This window comes from Mastomys coucha, unplaced genomic scaffold, assembly GCF_008632895.1.
Source record: "Mastomys coucha isolate ucsf_1 unplaced genomic scaffold, UCSF_Mcou_1 pScaffold18, whole genome shotgun sequence".
In the NCBI taxonomy this organism is placed as follows: domain Eukaryota; kingdom Metazoa; phylum Chordata; class Mammalia; order Rodentia; family Muridae; genus Mastomys; species Mastomys coucha.
The window spans coordinates 66,446,151-66,461,671 of NW_022196900.1; the positions used below are offsets into that span (position 1 = coordinate 66,446,151).

The 15,521-nt window shown below is 46.1% G+C and overlaps 1 protein-coding gene across 2 annotated transcripts in view; it reads right to left on the reverse strand.

Moving 5' to 3' along the window:
- Positions 1 to 2,006: 2,006 nt before the first annotated feature.
- Positions 2,007 to 15,521, reverse strand: part of Tceanc2 (transcription elongation factor A N-terminal and central domain containing 2) — a 38,426-nt gene continuing 24,911 nt past the window's right edge. The window contains exons 4-5 of one of the 2 annotated variants that reach the window (XM_031378067.1): positions 11,706 to 11,899; positions 2,007 to 4,522 (exon numbers count right to left, since the gene is read on the reverse strand). In XM_031378067.1, the coding sequence (XP_031233927.1) occupies positions 4,334 to 4,522; positions 11,706 to 11,899 (383 nt within the window). In that variant the 3' untranslated portion in view covers positions 2,007 to 4,333. The remainder of the gene's footprint in view (positions 4,523 to 11,705; positions 11,900 to 15,521) is intronic. The other variant, XM_031378066.1, reaches the window with a different exon arrangement.

The following is a 15,521-nucleotide window of genomic DNA, read 5'->3' on the forward strand; positions in this document are numbered from 1 at the left end:
AAAAAAAAAAAAAGAAAAGAAAAACTTTCTCAGGTCACCTATACCTGAAGACCAATTGGCTGAGGCCTTCGGGACTCCTGAGCCTCTTTTTGCATAGCTCCCCATGAACAGGACGCTGCGCACGCCTCTCCTCTGTCCCTGCACTGGAACCAGCCACCCACTGCACAAAGCTGAGCTGTCTCATGCTTCCAGCCCTGCTGCAGCGATGAACCCTTCCAGGACCCTTTCCTCCTCTAAGTAGCTGTTCACTTGCTTCCCCACCTCCTCAACTCATAAAATAAATGTCTACAGTAAATACCCGATAGGCCACATTGTAATTATTTACTTACCCTCCTCACTGGACTAAGAGCCCCTCAAGTGGAAATTATATTTCGTTCATTGCTGAATCCCCAGTGCCACTCTAGTCCTTGGCATACAGAAGACACACAACATTTATTTGTTGACTGAATGAATGAAAATAAGGAGACTTAGTCCCTACCCAAAGGACCAGGACTTAAATCTTCAATTTACCCACTGGAAAAAGATCAATAACCTCTGGAGTGGATTCTAATGATATAGTTCCTCCCGAAACTGAACACAAGTATTAGACACAGAACACCCAGCCTTACAGGTAACTTCCGCTTCCATTCCAGGAGCAACCCTTTCATTTTTAACCATCTGGAGCCTGCAAGTACTTCTCAGCAGGAGATCAGGCAATCAGGCCAGAGCTGGCTGCAGGCTCCTCCCCTTCCAGGAGCTCTCAGCAGCTCCTTTAGTGCCCATGGAAATTCTGCTCAAGCACCAGGGAGAAAACAGCCACCAAGGACACAGCTGTTTTTCCTATCACCAAGACACATCTCCAAAATCACTTTACCCTCCAGTTATCACTGCTGACATCTTTTGGGTAGCAAGCAATTTGTTCTCAACTTACTCTGGACTCCTAAGTTAGCAGAACTCCTGGGTTGTTTATAAAGGAGGCCTTCTGTTTCTACTCTCTCCTTCCCTACTCCTCCCTAGTGCCAGGTACCACCAACCCAAGCAGTCCAAACACTTTTTAGCTTGTCTGTTGCAGGATATCTGATCACATTGTGAGATTGTTATTTGCTGAAAAAAACTGTTTCTAGTTGTGGTGTGGCTCAGCCCTTAGCACACACCTTTAATCCCTAACAATGAAGAAGTTAGTTTGTAGAAGGAAGCACGTATGTTTGAAAGTGATGTCTAATTGAGTTGCAAAATGGTAAATCAGAGGAAGGTTTGGCAGAATAGGAGCTGCCCAACTCTCATACGAAGAGAGAGGAAAGGGAAGCTACTTAAGAGAGCAGTGCAGACAGAGAGAGAAAGGCAGGAGGCAGTTTTACTGGAAGAGTTTCACAGAGACAGGCTAAGGAGAGAACAAGCTAGACACAGGTGAAGACAGAATGAGCTAGAGAATGAGAAGGAGCCAGAAGATTAGAACAGATTGCCAAAGTTAGTACGAGGCCAAGAGGAGCAATTCAGGAGAGGCTGTGAGAGAAGCCAGATTGAACCAGTTAGCATGGAGAAGAGCTTGACCCAGAACCGCTGAGTTGAGCCAGGTAGCCAAGTCTCCAAAAGAACTAGAAAGGGTGAGCTTCCTCAGCAGTAAGATGAAGATACTTTAGGCCTAGATTAGATGACAGAGGCAGTAAGCCTCAGAAAGGACAATTACAACAGGAACATAAAAGTTACACTTTACACTTGCCTAGCATGCTGTCTCCAGGCCAGCTACACCTGTCACTTGCCAGACAGCTCTACTTCTGAGGCTTTCCAAACTCTGCTTTCTCTGCACCTCCACCATGCAGGTATCCTTCCTCCAGGAAGCACTCCCTGATTTGATTAGACACCGCTCCTGTCTTCCCACTGCTAGTTGTTCAATTATACAGTCAACAGCTATGGACACTGGCACCAGGCTCTGTTCCTGGTACTGGAGATTCAGATGGGAGGAGAACTCAAACACTTCCAGGAATTGGAAGCTCTCGAAGTGGGGAGAAACAATAAACACACAAATCAACAAGTAAGATTTAATTAAAAAGCCTCCCAACATTTAAGAGGCTGAGGCAGGGGCAGCTCAAGTTTCAGGCCTGTGTGGGCTATGTGACAAGACCACCCCACCTCACAACAAACACGGGAAATAACTGTGAAGGTGACCAGGGAAACAAGGCACTGGGGATCTAACAAACTCAGGGCCTTGCACAAGCGAGGCAAGTGCTCTGCCATGAGCTATAGACCTAGACCTGCAGAATATTTGAAAGGAAGAGAAATTGTACTTATGGTTATCTATGGGACAATGGACCACGCCAGGAAACTTGGTAAGGTTGAGTGGGTTCGGAAGCCACAGCACCTCATACCAGAGGACAGTAGGTGCTTCATCTGTTCCAGACCAGGCTCCTGCCATGCGACCACAACACCCCTTGGAGAGGACTGGTCACGTAGGTGCAGCATCCCAAGTCCTTCCACATGCAGATGAGGCATTCCTAACATCTCAGACCAAGCCAATAGAAAGCATCTGCTGTCAGACCCTTAACCCACCCCAAAATGTATGTAAGACCCTATGCAGAAGGCATAATGGTGTGAAATGATCAAGGATCATCCGAGGGCTTCTGTCATACAAGAGTTGGAACACTTCTGGGGAAGAGAGTTCTCCCCCCAAAGTTTTAGCAGGAAGCGGGAAGCTGCCTGGGTCCACCATGGTCACTTCCTACACGGTGCCGCCCCCCAACACGTGGCTACCACTCCCCGCAGCCTTCCCCCATCCTGTTCTGCTCACTTCATACTGACTCCAGAGTAGCCATGGTCGAGCTTCACTTCCCTGCTTGAGCAGCATTGGCCCTCCCTCCACAAGCCAGCACCCCACCCCCAATCCTGCCCTGGGGTAGCAAGAGCACAACTCCTTGACAGATCCAGCTGGGCAAGAGAAATGAGCAGGGTTGTACTACAAGCCCCACACCAGTCACCCCAGACCAAGTAACACTTGCAAGGTGGACACCATCAGCCCCTGGCTTTCCATCCTTGCTTTGCAAACAATCCCTTTCCTTTGAACATTTTCTTCACCCTCCCTCTGCCCCTTCCCTTTATCCTGGAAACCTGCTTTCTTCCACACACTTCAGTTTACAGCCTTCCTTGGGTCTTGCTATTCTTTTCAGATTCTGTGTATGTGTTTGTGTGTGTTTTGAGACAGGATCTCACTATGTAGCCCAGGCTATCTTGGAATTCACTGTGTAGACCAGGCTGGCCTGCCTCTGCCTCCAAAGTGCTAGGATAAAAGTTGTGGGCCACCAACCTGGCCTCCCTCCAGTTCTTGTCCCATTAGCTTTACCAACTGCATCCTTTCTAACCCATTTACTCTGTCCACACTCTTTCTGTTTCCCTGCTCCAAGCTCCTCCCCCACCCCCTTTTGAGACACAGTCTTGTTATGTAGCTCCAACTAGCTTGGTACTCACTACATAGCCCAAACTGGCCTCAGTGCTTGAGTGCTGGGATTAGTGCAGGAGCAGTCCCGCTCAGCTCGGCAGTGTGATTCAGGAGGAAACTATACCTCTTGTTTAGTACATCTCAGTTCATTATTACTTTTTAAAGAGCAAGCGCTATTTACATAATCATCCAAGCAGACATGTATAGATGTATTTCATTGAAAATCTTCACGTATGCATTTTTTTCTTACTGCAGTAAGTCACTGCAAGAGAAATTTCATTATGCATCTTCAACAGAGCCTGTATTCAAATGAACCCTGAGGTGCAGGGAAGCTTCAGGCCAGCTCCTCATTAGAAGCCTCAGCATGGGGGCTCAGGAGCCCATCCCCGAAGGTCTTCCTGGGAGAGCTGAAAGGCTCAGATAAGTGAGCGAAGGCAAGCAGGGCTGGTCGCAGGCTCCAGTGGGCTCACCCCTGGGGTAGAGCAAAGAGAGCAGACGGGGGAGTTCTGAGAGGCATTGGAGCTGTCTAAACTCAGGGGGATGGAACAGAGTGAGGAGCAGCGGTAATTGAGTTTCAGTTACCTGCAGGGTGGCGAAATAAAGTGGTAACTTCATCTGCCTGACATGGGGGAGTTTAGAGGTGTCCTTGGCAAGCTCACAGTGAAACCTGTCACCCTTCCATTGTGCTGGGTGATGGCAACTGGATGGCGCTTCCCAGTGACAGCCCTGTTCGTCCCGTCAGGCAGCGCCAGCGTAAGGCAGCTAATGAAGCCGCTCCCACAGGCCTATCTCCCAGGGCTCCCCACATTCTGTCTGAAGGAATGGCACCATGGGAATATCCAGCACAGCCAACATCCGCATCACCCAAACTCAAAAGAGTCTTTGAATGGTGGAGCGAGGCCCAGCGCTGGGCCCGTCCTCGGGTCACTTTTTGTGGGTCTGTACAAACGTGCCGACCGGCAGCGCCCCGCTCTTCACCTGCTCCCGGATCTCAGCTCGGTGCTTTAATGTGAAGACCAGAGTGCGCACGGTCCTCCGGTAGGGCCCGTTAATGAGCCGGGAGCAGAGATGAAACGTTTCCCGCTCAATATTTTCAACCAGTAGGTGATCCATCTGAAAAACAGCAAAATTATCAAATTAGGGCCTTGCGTTGCATAAGGATTAAAGCAAGAGAGGCTGGCGCTCTTTGCTCTGGGGCCTCCATTAATCAACTGAAATTCAAGGACATCTACTTCCTGTCACAAGAGAAACAGGAAGAGCAAATTAATTCCACCCTGGCAATTAAGGAACAAGGCCATGTGCTTTGTGACAGGGACCTCATTCACAACCCCTGCCGGGTGGTAATATTTGCCATTATAACAGGAAACTGGCCTGAACTAAGCAACCGGCACCAGGCCCTGTGCTTTACCAACCAGGAAGCGGGGCCCAAGGATAATAAATCAGCGTAACGATGCATACTTCTTTGTTTTAAACGGGCCTTTTAACTTCGTGTAACATTTTAGACATGCTGCTCTGAATCCTGAGATGCATACAGAGCGGTTTATAAATCATGCTCGCATTTAATATTCGTAACTGATTACCAGGTTTTATATCTGAGGAGGGGCTTTCACAAAGGAAGAGGCAGGGCTACACGTAGCCTGACTCCAGAGTTCATGTGTCTTCCCTTCAGCAGACACTCCAAGGCTGAGTCTGGATGGGAAGCCAACTGCAGGGTCTGTAGAAGTGCGGGTGGTGATCTGCCTCAGGTCCAGGCCAGCCCCAGGTCACAGACCCAATCAAGGGCAGCTTCTGTGGCTGGTCAGGGACTTCCAGGCAAACCCACCTTTTCAGGCCCACCTCCTAGTATAGCAACGGCCACCTTTCCCTAGGAATCACTCTGTGCTGGCTTATGTCCATTTAACACAAGGTAGTCATCTGAAGGAGGGAGCTGTAACTGAGAAAACGCCTGCGGAAGATCAGGCTGCAGGCAAGTTAGTATGGCCCTTCCTTCCCTTCTTTCTTCTCTCTCTCCCTACCTCCTTCTTTTTTGTTTTTTCAAGACAGGGTTTCTCTGTGTAGCCCTGGCTGTCTTGGAACTCATTCTGTAGACCAGGCTGGCCTCGAACTCAGATCTGCCTTTCTCTGTCTCTGCCTCTGCCTCCCAAGTGCTGGGAGTAAAGACATGTGCCACCACACTTGGCTGTAGGCATTTTCTTATTTTGTGGTAAGGCCCAGTCCACTGTGGGTAGTACCACCCTGGGCTGGTGGACCTAGGTTCTATAAGAAAGCAGGGTGAGCAAGCCAGGGGAGGCAAGCCAGTAAGCAATACCCTCCATGGCCTCCGTATCTTCTCCTGCCTCTGGGTTCCTGCACTGTTTGAGTTCCTGCCTTGGCTTCTCTTAGTGGACTGTGAGGATGTATAACCTAATTAACCCTTTCCTCCCCAAGTTGGTCACGGTGTTTCATCACAGCAACAGTAACCTAACTAAGGCACTCTGCTATGCTGGTATGTCAAGCTTAAGCAACCCCCACTCCAACACACACACACACACACACACACACACACACACACACACACACACACACACACGCATGTACGCACGCGCAAGCTCATGCGCACACGTACAAGAACCTTTAGTGCAAAGACTGAGAGTTCTTTAGGCTGCAAGAATGTCCTCAGCGATCCTTGATCACTGTCATAGTACATTGCAGTTCCCCTGGTAATAAATCCTTTAAAATAGGAATACTATTTACTTACTTACTGACTGGTGCTGGAAATGGAACTGGGGACCTTACACACGCTAGGCATATGCTCCAGCACTGAGCTGTATTCACAGCCCAGACCATTTTTATTTCTCATTCCCTCTTCAGCCTTTCTTAGGCACTTAGTGTGGCCACTACACCAGGCTTGGTAAGGGTTTCTGTTGCTGTGACAAACACCATTGCCAAAGCAACTTGGGAAGGAAAAGATTTTTTTGGCTTATGCTTCCATATCATTGTTGATCATCAGAGGAAGTCAGGAACCTGGAGGCAGAAGCTGATGCAGAGACCATGAAGGAGTGCTGTTTACTGGCTCATGGCCTTCTTTCTTGTATCACCCAGGATGACAAGCCCCAGAGCTGGTACCACCTATAGTGGACAGGACCCTCCCACATTAATCACTAATTAAGAAGATGCTTTGCAGGCTTGCCCATAGGTGAATTCGGTGGTGGTATTTTAGCCAGCATGGGTGTGTACTGTACAATGTACAACATAAAGATCAAGTAGGGAAAGGAGATTCTCATCTTTAATCTCAGTACTCAGGAAGTGGAGGCTGGAGGGCTGCAAGCTAAGGAGGCTGCATTGGGAAATCATCATGGGTAGAATAGAATGTACTTGTCTAAAATCAAAATCAACCAAACAACCAAACAAATAAAAACATAAATACAAGCCGGGCGGTGATGGCACACGCCTTTAATCCCAGCACTTGGGAGGCAGAGGCAGGCAGATCTCTGAGTTTGAGGCTAGCCTGGTCTACAGAGTGAGTTCCAAAACAACCAAGGCTATACAGAGAAGCCCTATCTAGGAAAACTACCACCACCGTACCACCACCACCATGGAGGTGGGGGGGAGGAAGAAAGTATAGTATGTAACACATATAGACATGTAGCCATAGGCCAACGGTGCCAGGCATGGTGGTGTATATCGTAACTCTTAGGCGTCCAAGGCAAGACAAGCTAGTTCACGACTAGCCTGAGCTTTATAGAAAGATCATGTCAAAATACAAGCAAACAAAGCAAACCACAGACCTGGGGCAGCATGGCAGGTGAGGTGCTGTGCAGGTGTGACAGAAAACAGGAGCACCTAGTAGTTCTCATGCTTCTTGCTAAAATCAGGCCAATCAGAGTAAAGAAATAAAGAGAACTATCTGTGCCACATATAAAGCCCAGCTGTATAGGTTTACTGCATGAATGAAAACTACTTTTGACTGATCCAAACCCGTTCAGTGTTGACCCTATTCCAGCGGGTCCTAACCTGGCGCTTTTGGTGACAGATGGGTGCTTCTGGGTGAATGATTCAGAGTCTCTTTGGGACCCTGAGAAAGAGAGATTTTTCTGTGAGTTGCATCTGCTGAATGGGAATGGGAACAAGAACCACCCCTCTCCCTCAACCAAACCCGAGGCAGTTACTGTGTGTAGTCACCAGGTCCTGTGTTTGTAACAGAGATCATGGTTTCTGTGCTGGATGGTTCTTTGTCAACTTGACATAAGCTAGACTCATCTAGGATGAGGGAACCTCGGTTGAGGGAATGCCTCCATCAGACTGGGACATGTGAGCCAAATAAGCTCTCTCCTCTGCAAGTTGCATTATTTCATCATGGTGTTTATCACAGCCCCAGGAGGCAAACAAGGCAGCCTGCCACTGGGCTCTGCTCCCTGCCCTGCACCACGCTCACTACCAACTCTTATTGCTCAGTTCTCTTTCCTCATTCCACACACTCTCTCCCTACAACTTGTACTTTTTTGTAATACCCCCAAACCCTAATCCCAGTCTAGAAAGGGGATGGCACCTAGCACAGATAACCAAGGGGCGATATGGCCAGGTGTGGTGGTTACCCCCTTAACTACCCCTTCAACACTTGTGCTGTTTTCTTGGTATTCCCAAGTTCCCATCTCTCAGGATGGAGAAGCTGATTTGCTGCCATTATCTACTGGTGCCTGTAGGTGGAGCATGTATTATTCAGTTATCCAATTCTGGACCAACTGGCTAGAGCTGGCGGAACATATACACAGCGAGCCGAGCCGTGTCTCAGAGGAGTGGGTTTGGCAAGACATGGCTCCATACTCAGTCATCATGTACATGAACTCTCTTGACCTTACCCTCTGTGTGAAGTCTCCACATGCTGCTCTGTGTGTTTACTCCCCAGGAGACTGTGAGCACCTCTGGGCTGACCTCATACACAAGACTCACTTCCTAATTTCCTGTGCCCAGCGCAGATGTAGGTGCATACTACATGCTTGACAAATACCTGTTGAGTGAATATCGTTTCTCTCCATTCACACCTCCCTTTTCTCCTGCACTTTTAATAGTATCAGTCCCATAGCAGATAAAATGTAAATTAGAGTTTCATTTTGTTTTCTAGTTCATAAAATTCTACCCCTCTTATAACAGTGGGCTCACCTGACATCTCTTTCATGAAACCTTGAATTCCCAGATCATACTGTTGTGTGTGCATGCCAACTGCTCCCAAGGATCACTCTTTCTGCAAGCCTTATAGTTCTATTAGTCACTCACAGGCACTAAGCCAGGGGAGGGGGAACTTTTTAGGACAGGGAGGCAATTCTTCAGGCTTGTATGATCCCCGAGCACCTAGTAAATCCTATATTTGTTGAACTGTATATTCACTGGAGTCAAACTTTAGCACAACTGGATTTGTACACACTTCCCCACATTTCTTTTTGACCACTGGATACATTTGTGAGAGAGCTGGTCAAAGTCAGGGGCACAGTCTGAATCCATGAATCCATTAAACAAAGAAAAAAAAACCGTCCTGTGTGAGAATATACCCGAGCTGGACCTCATTAGCACCATCTGCAACCAACTGGGCCACCAAGCAGTGTCCCAACTCTTAATGATATGGCTCACTTTAGAATCAGGTTCATTTTTTTAAATGACATAATAGGAAAATGATCCCAGGCCGTGCATGAGCTGGGAAGGAGAGTGGATAATGAGGAAAGGGAAGTAAGAGAATGACACGCCAGGGGATGCTCATGTGAGGAGAGATCTAAAGGACTGGGAAGAACAAAGAAGGGAGAGGGGAAAGGGAACGGGGCGGGCTTCAGCAACAGCAATTGTATTCATCTGGTCCATTATCCCAGGAACAAGGAAGGAATCCATGAACATGGAAAGCAAATTCTGCAGCGTGATAAAGAGAGAACCTTGGGGGTGCGCATTCGTCACACATGACTTCCACAGTTAAAGCATGAGCCGAAACAGAAACACGGGAGATTTGGGATTTGCAAAAACACATGCTAGGATAAATGGAAAAAGTTTCAGTCGCTGGGCCAGGAACTTAGGCTTACTACTGTGTGATGAAGCACATTTACAGAGCCGTGATGTCTGACGCACATGCAACTAACACTGGTTACTTTCAAAGATTAGGATTAGATGGGTCATGGACTGACGGAAATACAGAAATGACAGAGGTGAAGGTTAACCTATGCAATTATGTACAAGATTTGTGTCAATCTTTTGCACAAACTAACAAAACTACCATCAAAGCTGTTTATGCAAGGTAGACAGGGAGTTTGTTTTTCTTTTTTGAGCAAGGAAGAGGCATAGTTTTTTGAGTAAGTTGCATACTTCAAATTTTTGAAATTTATTCCTTGGGAACAAAACCATTCTGCTATACTGAACCTGATATTCTTTCCAATTACGTTGGAAAGCACTAACGAATGTGTCACTTTTTAAACTTCACTTTGCAACACTTGAGCGCTTACCACTTGATGTGCCATTTAAAGGATAATTAATGGATAAACTAAAAGGATAATTATTATGGAGTTTAATATAGCAGGCAAACTGCTCATTAATCCTTACAAGCATGGCTTCGTTATTATCATTTACTTAAAAAGATACCACAGGGAACTGATATTTACCACCACATTAACTACGTATTATAGACCGTACTCTATGTTTCCACAGTAATCCTGGTTTATTTAAAAATTAAGCTTTATTTAAAATATCGAATCTGTTGGCTAATCGATACTCTAGAAAATTACTTAAAACTTTCACATTTTCTCTCTTCATTATTTATCTCAAAGCTTCCTTTAGGAAAAGTTAAGCTATCCTACAACAAGTGAGTCTCTGCACTATCAGACAGACAGTAAAGCTCACATTCATGGGAAATAAAGATGCATAGAACAGGGCATATAAGATGACAGTAATTGAGATTGAGCAAGGTTCAGAAGACAACGCAAATATAAATAATTATGTCAATTTTCTGGGAGGTTATTTAAATAATCAATAAAAATATCTTATGGGACATTTGGCCAATAATTTGCCATAAATAAATCTTGGATAACCATAGCTTGTCTGACATTTCATTAAAAAACTATAATAATTCACCATAAAAGAAAACACACCAAAATGTTAACAACATTATCTCTAGGTGGCAGGTTCAATGTAAAACTGTTTCTTTAAAAATTCAAATGTACACTATTTGTCTATTTGCTCTCTTCCCTGGATGAACACTTGAGACAGAAAGGAGATGCAGTGGCGTGTGTCACCACTGCCCAGGAGCTTCCTTATTCTTTGAGAGTCTGACTATCTAGCCCAGGCTGGCTTTGAACCTACAGATCTGTGTGCCTCTACTTACTCAGTGCTGGGATCAAAGGTGTGTGCCACCACACCTGGTTCATGATTAATATTATTAATAATGAACAAAATTTTGTCTGTATGTATACGTCATATGGCCTTCTGGCTCTGGGGTCACAGGGAATATGCCTATGGTGTTGACTCTATGCCACAGATCTGGAGGCACAGGTCTTGACAAATAATGAGGGAAGAATCTTTTATTGCCACTGATATTTTACAACATTTCAAAATTTTTATTTCAATGGAAGAAAAAGAACTAAAACGGAAAGAATCCAACATTCATTAAATGACTTTTGTTTGTTTTGAGACAGGGTTTCTCTGTGTAGCCCACGCTGTCCTGGAATTTGCTCTGTAGACCAGGCTGGCCTTAAACTCACAGAGATCCTCATGCCTCTGCCTCCATGTATGCCACCAACTCCTGACAATTAAATGACTTCTAACCAGTAGGCACCACTGACTTATTATATAAACCACTCATTTAAGTTTCCCAAGAACTTTGGTGGGATTCCGAGTCTCTTTTCACAGGTGATCATGGGCCTCAGCGATGCTGAGGAATGTGTCTGAGGTACACAATGGACACCTGAACTGGAGCCTGGATCTTGGTAGTTCCAAAGCCAACATACAACACTGTCTCCCCAAATGCTTACAAATCCAGACTCCTTAAAGAATAACCTATCAGTTTAGTTTATTGAATAGCTCAACATTTTTATGTATGTGCATGTGTCTATGGGTATGTATTTGCTTGTGCATTGTGAGTGCCTAAAAGGCCAGAAGAGGGGTCCCTGGAGCTGTAGTTATACAGGTGGTTGTGAGCCATCCAGTGGGCATTGGGAACTAAACTTGAGTCCACTGCAAGAGCATCAAGTGGTGCTCTTGACTACAGAGACATCTCCAGTCCTGAGAATAGTTGCAGACTAGGCCTTAATTAGGAGCCCCCACAATCACAGTTCAAATAGGACCTTACCTTCAATTCCAAGGCTTCGGAAAGTAATTTCTGGGCATTTCTTCTAAATGACTCAGTTTTTGGATCACTCCGGACTTCAATAGAAGGTCTGTCCAAATGTTTTTCAATGAAAGTCTTCCACTCAGTGTAAACTTCTTTGGCCAGACCCGCCACCTCTGGGTCCGAGTGCCTGCGCATCTTATTCACAGCATGACCTAGAGCAGGACAGAATCAGAAAGAAATACAGTTGTCTTCTAGAAAGTACAGTGTTGCAGGATATTCCATCACACTCTGAACCCGAGATTGTGTTATTTACTAGAAAAACCTGTTTTCAGTTGTGGTGTGGCTCAGCTTAGCACATACCTTTTAAGCCAAGAGCTTTCTGCTGGAATATTGTAAACAGGATTTAATAAAGTCAACCATGGGTCAAGAGGCGGAGACCAGTTGACAGGAAGTGAATAGAAAAACAAAGAGTAAGAGGGAGTCAGGAGGACGGATAGAGACGTGCAGGGAGGAACATCGGGCTGAAGAGATTTTTTCTGAACCTGGCATGACATTCCTTCTGGGATGTTGGCTGAGGAGGGAGGCCAGCTGTGTGCTTTCTCAGCCTCTGAGCTAGCAGGCTTTCACCAGTGTCTGGCTTCACAGTCTTCACTGGTAAAATGAAACAACTAAGGTTTGTACAGGCTGGTGTGTAGCCCTGAGGAGTACTCACATGTTCAAAGATGCACATTTCTGTGCAAGCAAGGTGTGTTTCATGTGGGTGAAATGGGACAATCCCGGGGACTGAATGGGCCAGTGTAGCAAGTCAGAAAGTACAGTCAGAAAGAACAGAGAAGGCAAGCATGGTGGCCCACGCCTTTAGTCCCAGCACTCAGGAGGCAGAGATCTTGATGAGTTCAAGACCAGCCTGGTCTACTGGGGAGTTTAGAGGTTAGTCAAAGTTAGTGAGACCCTGTCTCAAACAACTACAACAAAAGGGGAAGGTTCCAAAACTGCAATAAAAGAGAATGAATTCAACATTTATTTTTTTTGGAATCTTACTATATTTTAAGTAAAAAAAATATTTACTATTTATTAAAAGAATATTCTTGGTGGGTGTGGGGGTTGCATGCATGTTTCTGCAGGTAGTTGATTGTGTGGGCGTGCATGGAGGCTAGAGGCTGGTGTCTTGATACCTTTCTCAACTGCTTCTCCATTTTATCATTATTAATTAATTTATATTACGAGTTTGTTTATGTTCATGTTTGTATATGTGAAGGTCAGGAGAAGAGATCAGAGCCTTTGGAACTAGAGTTACAGATGGCTGTGAGCTGCCATGTGGGTACTGGGAACCAAACCCAGCTCCCTGCAAGGGGAAGTGCTCTTAGCCACTGGGCCTTGTCTCCAGTCGCTCTCTCCTTATTTTTGGAGACAGGATCTGTTTTGAACCTGAAGCTCGCTGCTTCAGCAAGTCTGACTACCCAATAAGTCCTAGGGATCCTCCTGTCCCCAGGAGGCAGCTGCCACCCCGGCTGTGTGAGTTCTGGCGACTGAGGCATAGATCTTAATGCTTACACAGAAAAAACTTCACCAGCTGAGCCACCCCCCCACACCCCCAAAAAGAACACTTTTTAGTCAACTAATATAAACAGAAGACATTTTGTAGGCCCTGGTAAACAGAAAACAACTACCAGTACAAGGAAAGGCTGGTGGGGACTTGGCGGGGGTAGGGTGTACTGCCATCGTCTGTGTCCTGACCCCTATGAGAGGGACTGAGACAACGGACCTGACTGCTCTGCCTGTGACTACTTCTACTCGCCTCCCTCAGAGAAAAAATAGGAACCACAATCCCACCAGCCATTCAAAGCTAACTCCCGGGCTGCAAGAAACCTGTGCAAGAGGAAGAAGCTAACATATTCAGAACATACACATCTGTCAGACAACCGACAGGGTTGCTTCAAGCCAATGGCGCTGTTCACAAAAGGACAGCTTCAGAGTCTGAGTCCTGGTTACCAAGTGGATGTGTGCTCTAAATCCTGGACAGAATCACATAAAGGGATTTTGAGATAAACAACAATATAGATATGCACTAAATATTAAATTATACTAGGGAGTTGTCATTAATTTGGTTAAGCATGAAAACCACGTTTTGACTAACTACAAAACTATGTAGATGTTGTAGAGACGCACACGGATACACTGATGCTGTGTGCTGGAGCCGTGGTGTCTGCTGGGCTCAGGAGCTCCTAGCGTTGTCCATCCCAGCAGCTAGAGCGGACTTGACCGCTCCTTAGTATTTCTTCTGTGAGATCCACACTACCCGTGGTGTCACTACTGATAGTGATACTACCCAGGATGTCACTACCCATGGTGACACTACTTACGGTGTCACTACCCACAGTGTCACTACCCATGCTGACAAGTCTCCTTATTTTGTCTTTTTAATTTTTGACATTTATTAATTGTGCTTTGAGTATCTATTAGCATGATGTGTTTGTGTGGGTGTGGGGTCTGTTTCCATACCATGGCACACATCTGGAAGTCAAAGGATGACCTGTGGGAGTTGGTTCTCTCCTCCACCATGTGGGTCCCAGAGACCAAATTCAGTTTATTAGGCTTGGTGACAAGTGCCTTTATTTGTTGAGCTATCTCTCTACACTGTATTTTCTCTTTCAAAGAATTTCCCCCCCAAGCCGGGAGGTGGAAGCGCACGCCTTTAATCCCAGCACTTGGGAGGCAGAGGCAGGCAGATTTCTGAGTTCGAGGCCAGCCTGGTCTAGAGTGAGTTCCAGGACAGCCAGGGCTACACGGAGAAACCCCGTCTTGAAAAAAACCAAAAATAAATAAATAAAATACAGAATTTCCCCCCTAAAACGTAAGTTTGATTACTTCACTCTTCTACTTAAACCCTTAAGTCCTACAGCCAACTCCTTTGCAGGAGTCCCTTCCCAATTTGCCACCCTCCCACCCACTCCCTAGCTGCATTTCCAGCCATCCTATACCAGCTGCATGAAAGCTCCTAAAATGATTGAGTATATTTTGTTTCTTTACTTTGGAGCGTGCATCCCTATAAGCATTCTGCTCCCTGAAATGCTCTCATCCCTCTTCAGCTGGCTAGCTTTCAGCTTTTAAGACTCATCCAGGACCCCTCCTCCAGGAAGTCTTCCTCAGTTACCACGGCTTTGCTGGCACCCCACCCTGCACCTTGTGATCAGAGCGATCACTAGTGTATACTGTATCTATCTGCTAGTCGGCTCTTGCTCACCAAGAGAGCCTCTTGGGGAACACACTCTTCTTTGGGCCTCCACTGGTGAGCACAGCAGCAAGAGCAGGCTGGCTGAGACCCACAGGAACAGCTGCACATATTTCACTAAAGCGCTTAACACATGATCTAAACAATACAGAATATATCACATGGAAGGCTGGAAAGAGGCACACAAGATGCCAGTAGACACACAAAACACCAGCAGAGAAACTGATTTGCAAACTGGGGTGGCAACTCAAGGTTGTGTGGTTAATACTTGGATTGGTGGCAGGACACCAAAAGCTCATATCCTTGGTTACGTCTCAAGTTTGAGAACAGCCTATGTTACTGAATACCTTATTTAAAAGGACGAGGAAGAGGGGGAGGGAGGAGGAGGAGGAAGAAGAAGAGGAGACTGTAGATTTAATAGGATCTCAATTTTAAAAAAAAAAAATCACAGCTGAGTAGTGGTGGCGCACACCTTTGATCCCAGCACTTGGGAGGCAGAGGCAGTCAGATCTCTGAGTTCGAGGCCAGCCTGGTTTATGGAGTGAGTTCCAGGACAGCCAGGGCTATACAGAGAAACCCTGTCTGAAAACATACACACACAC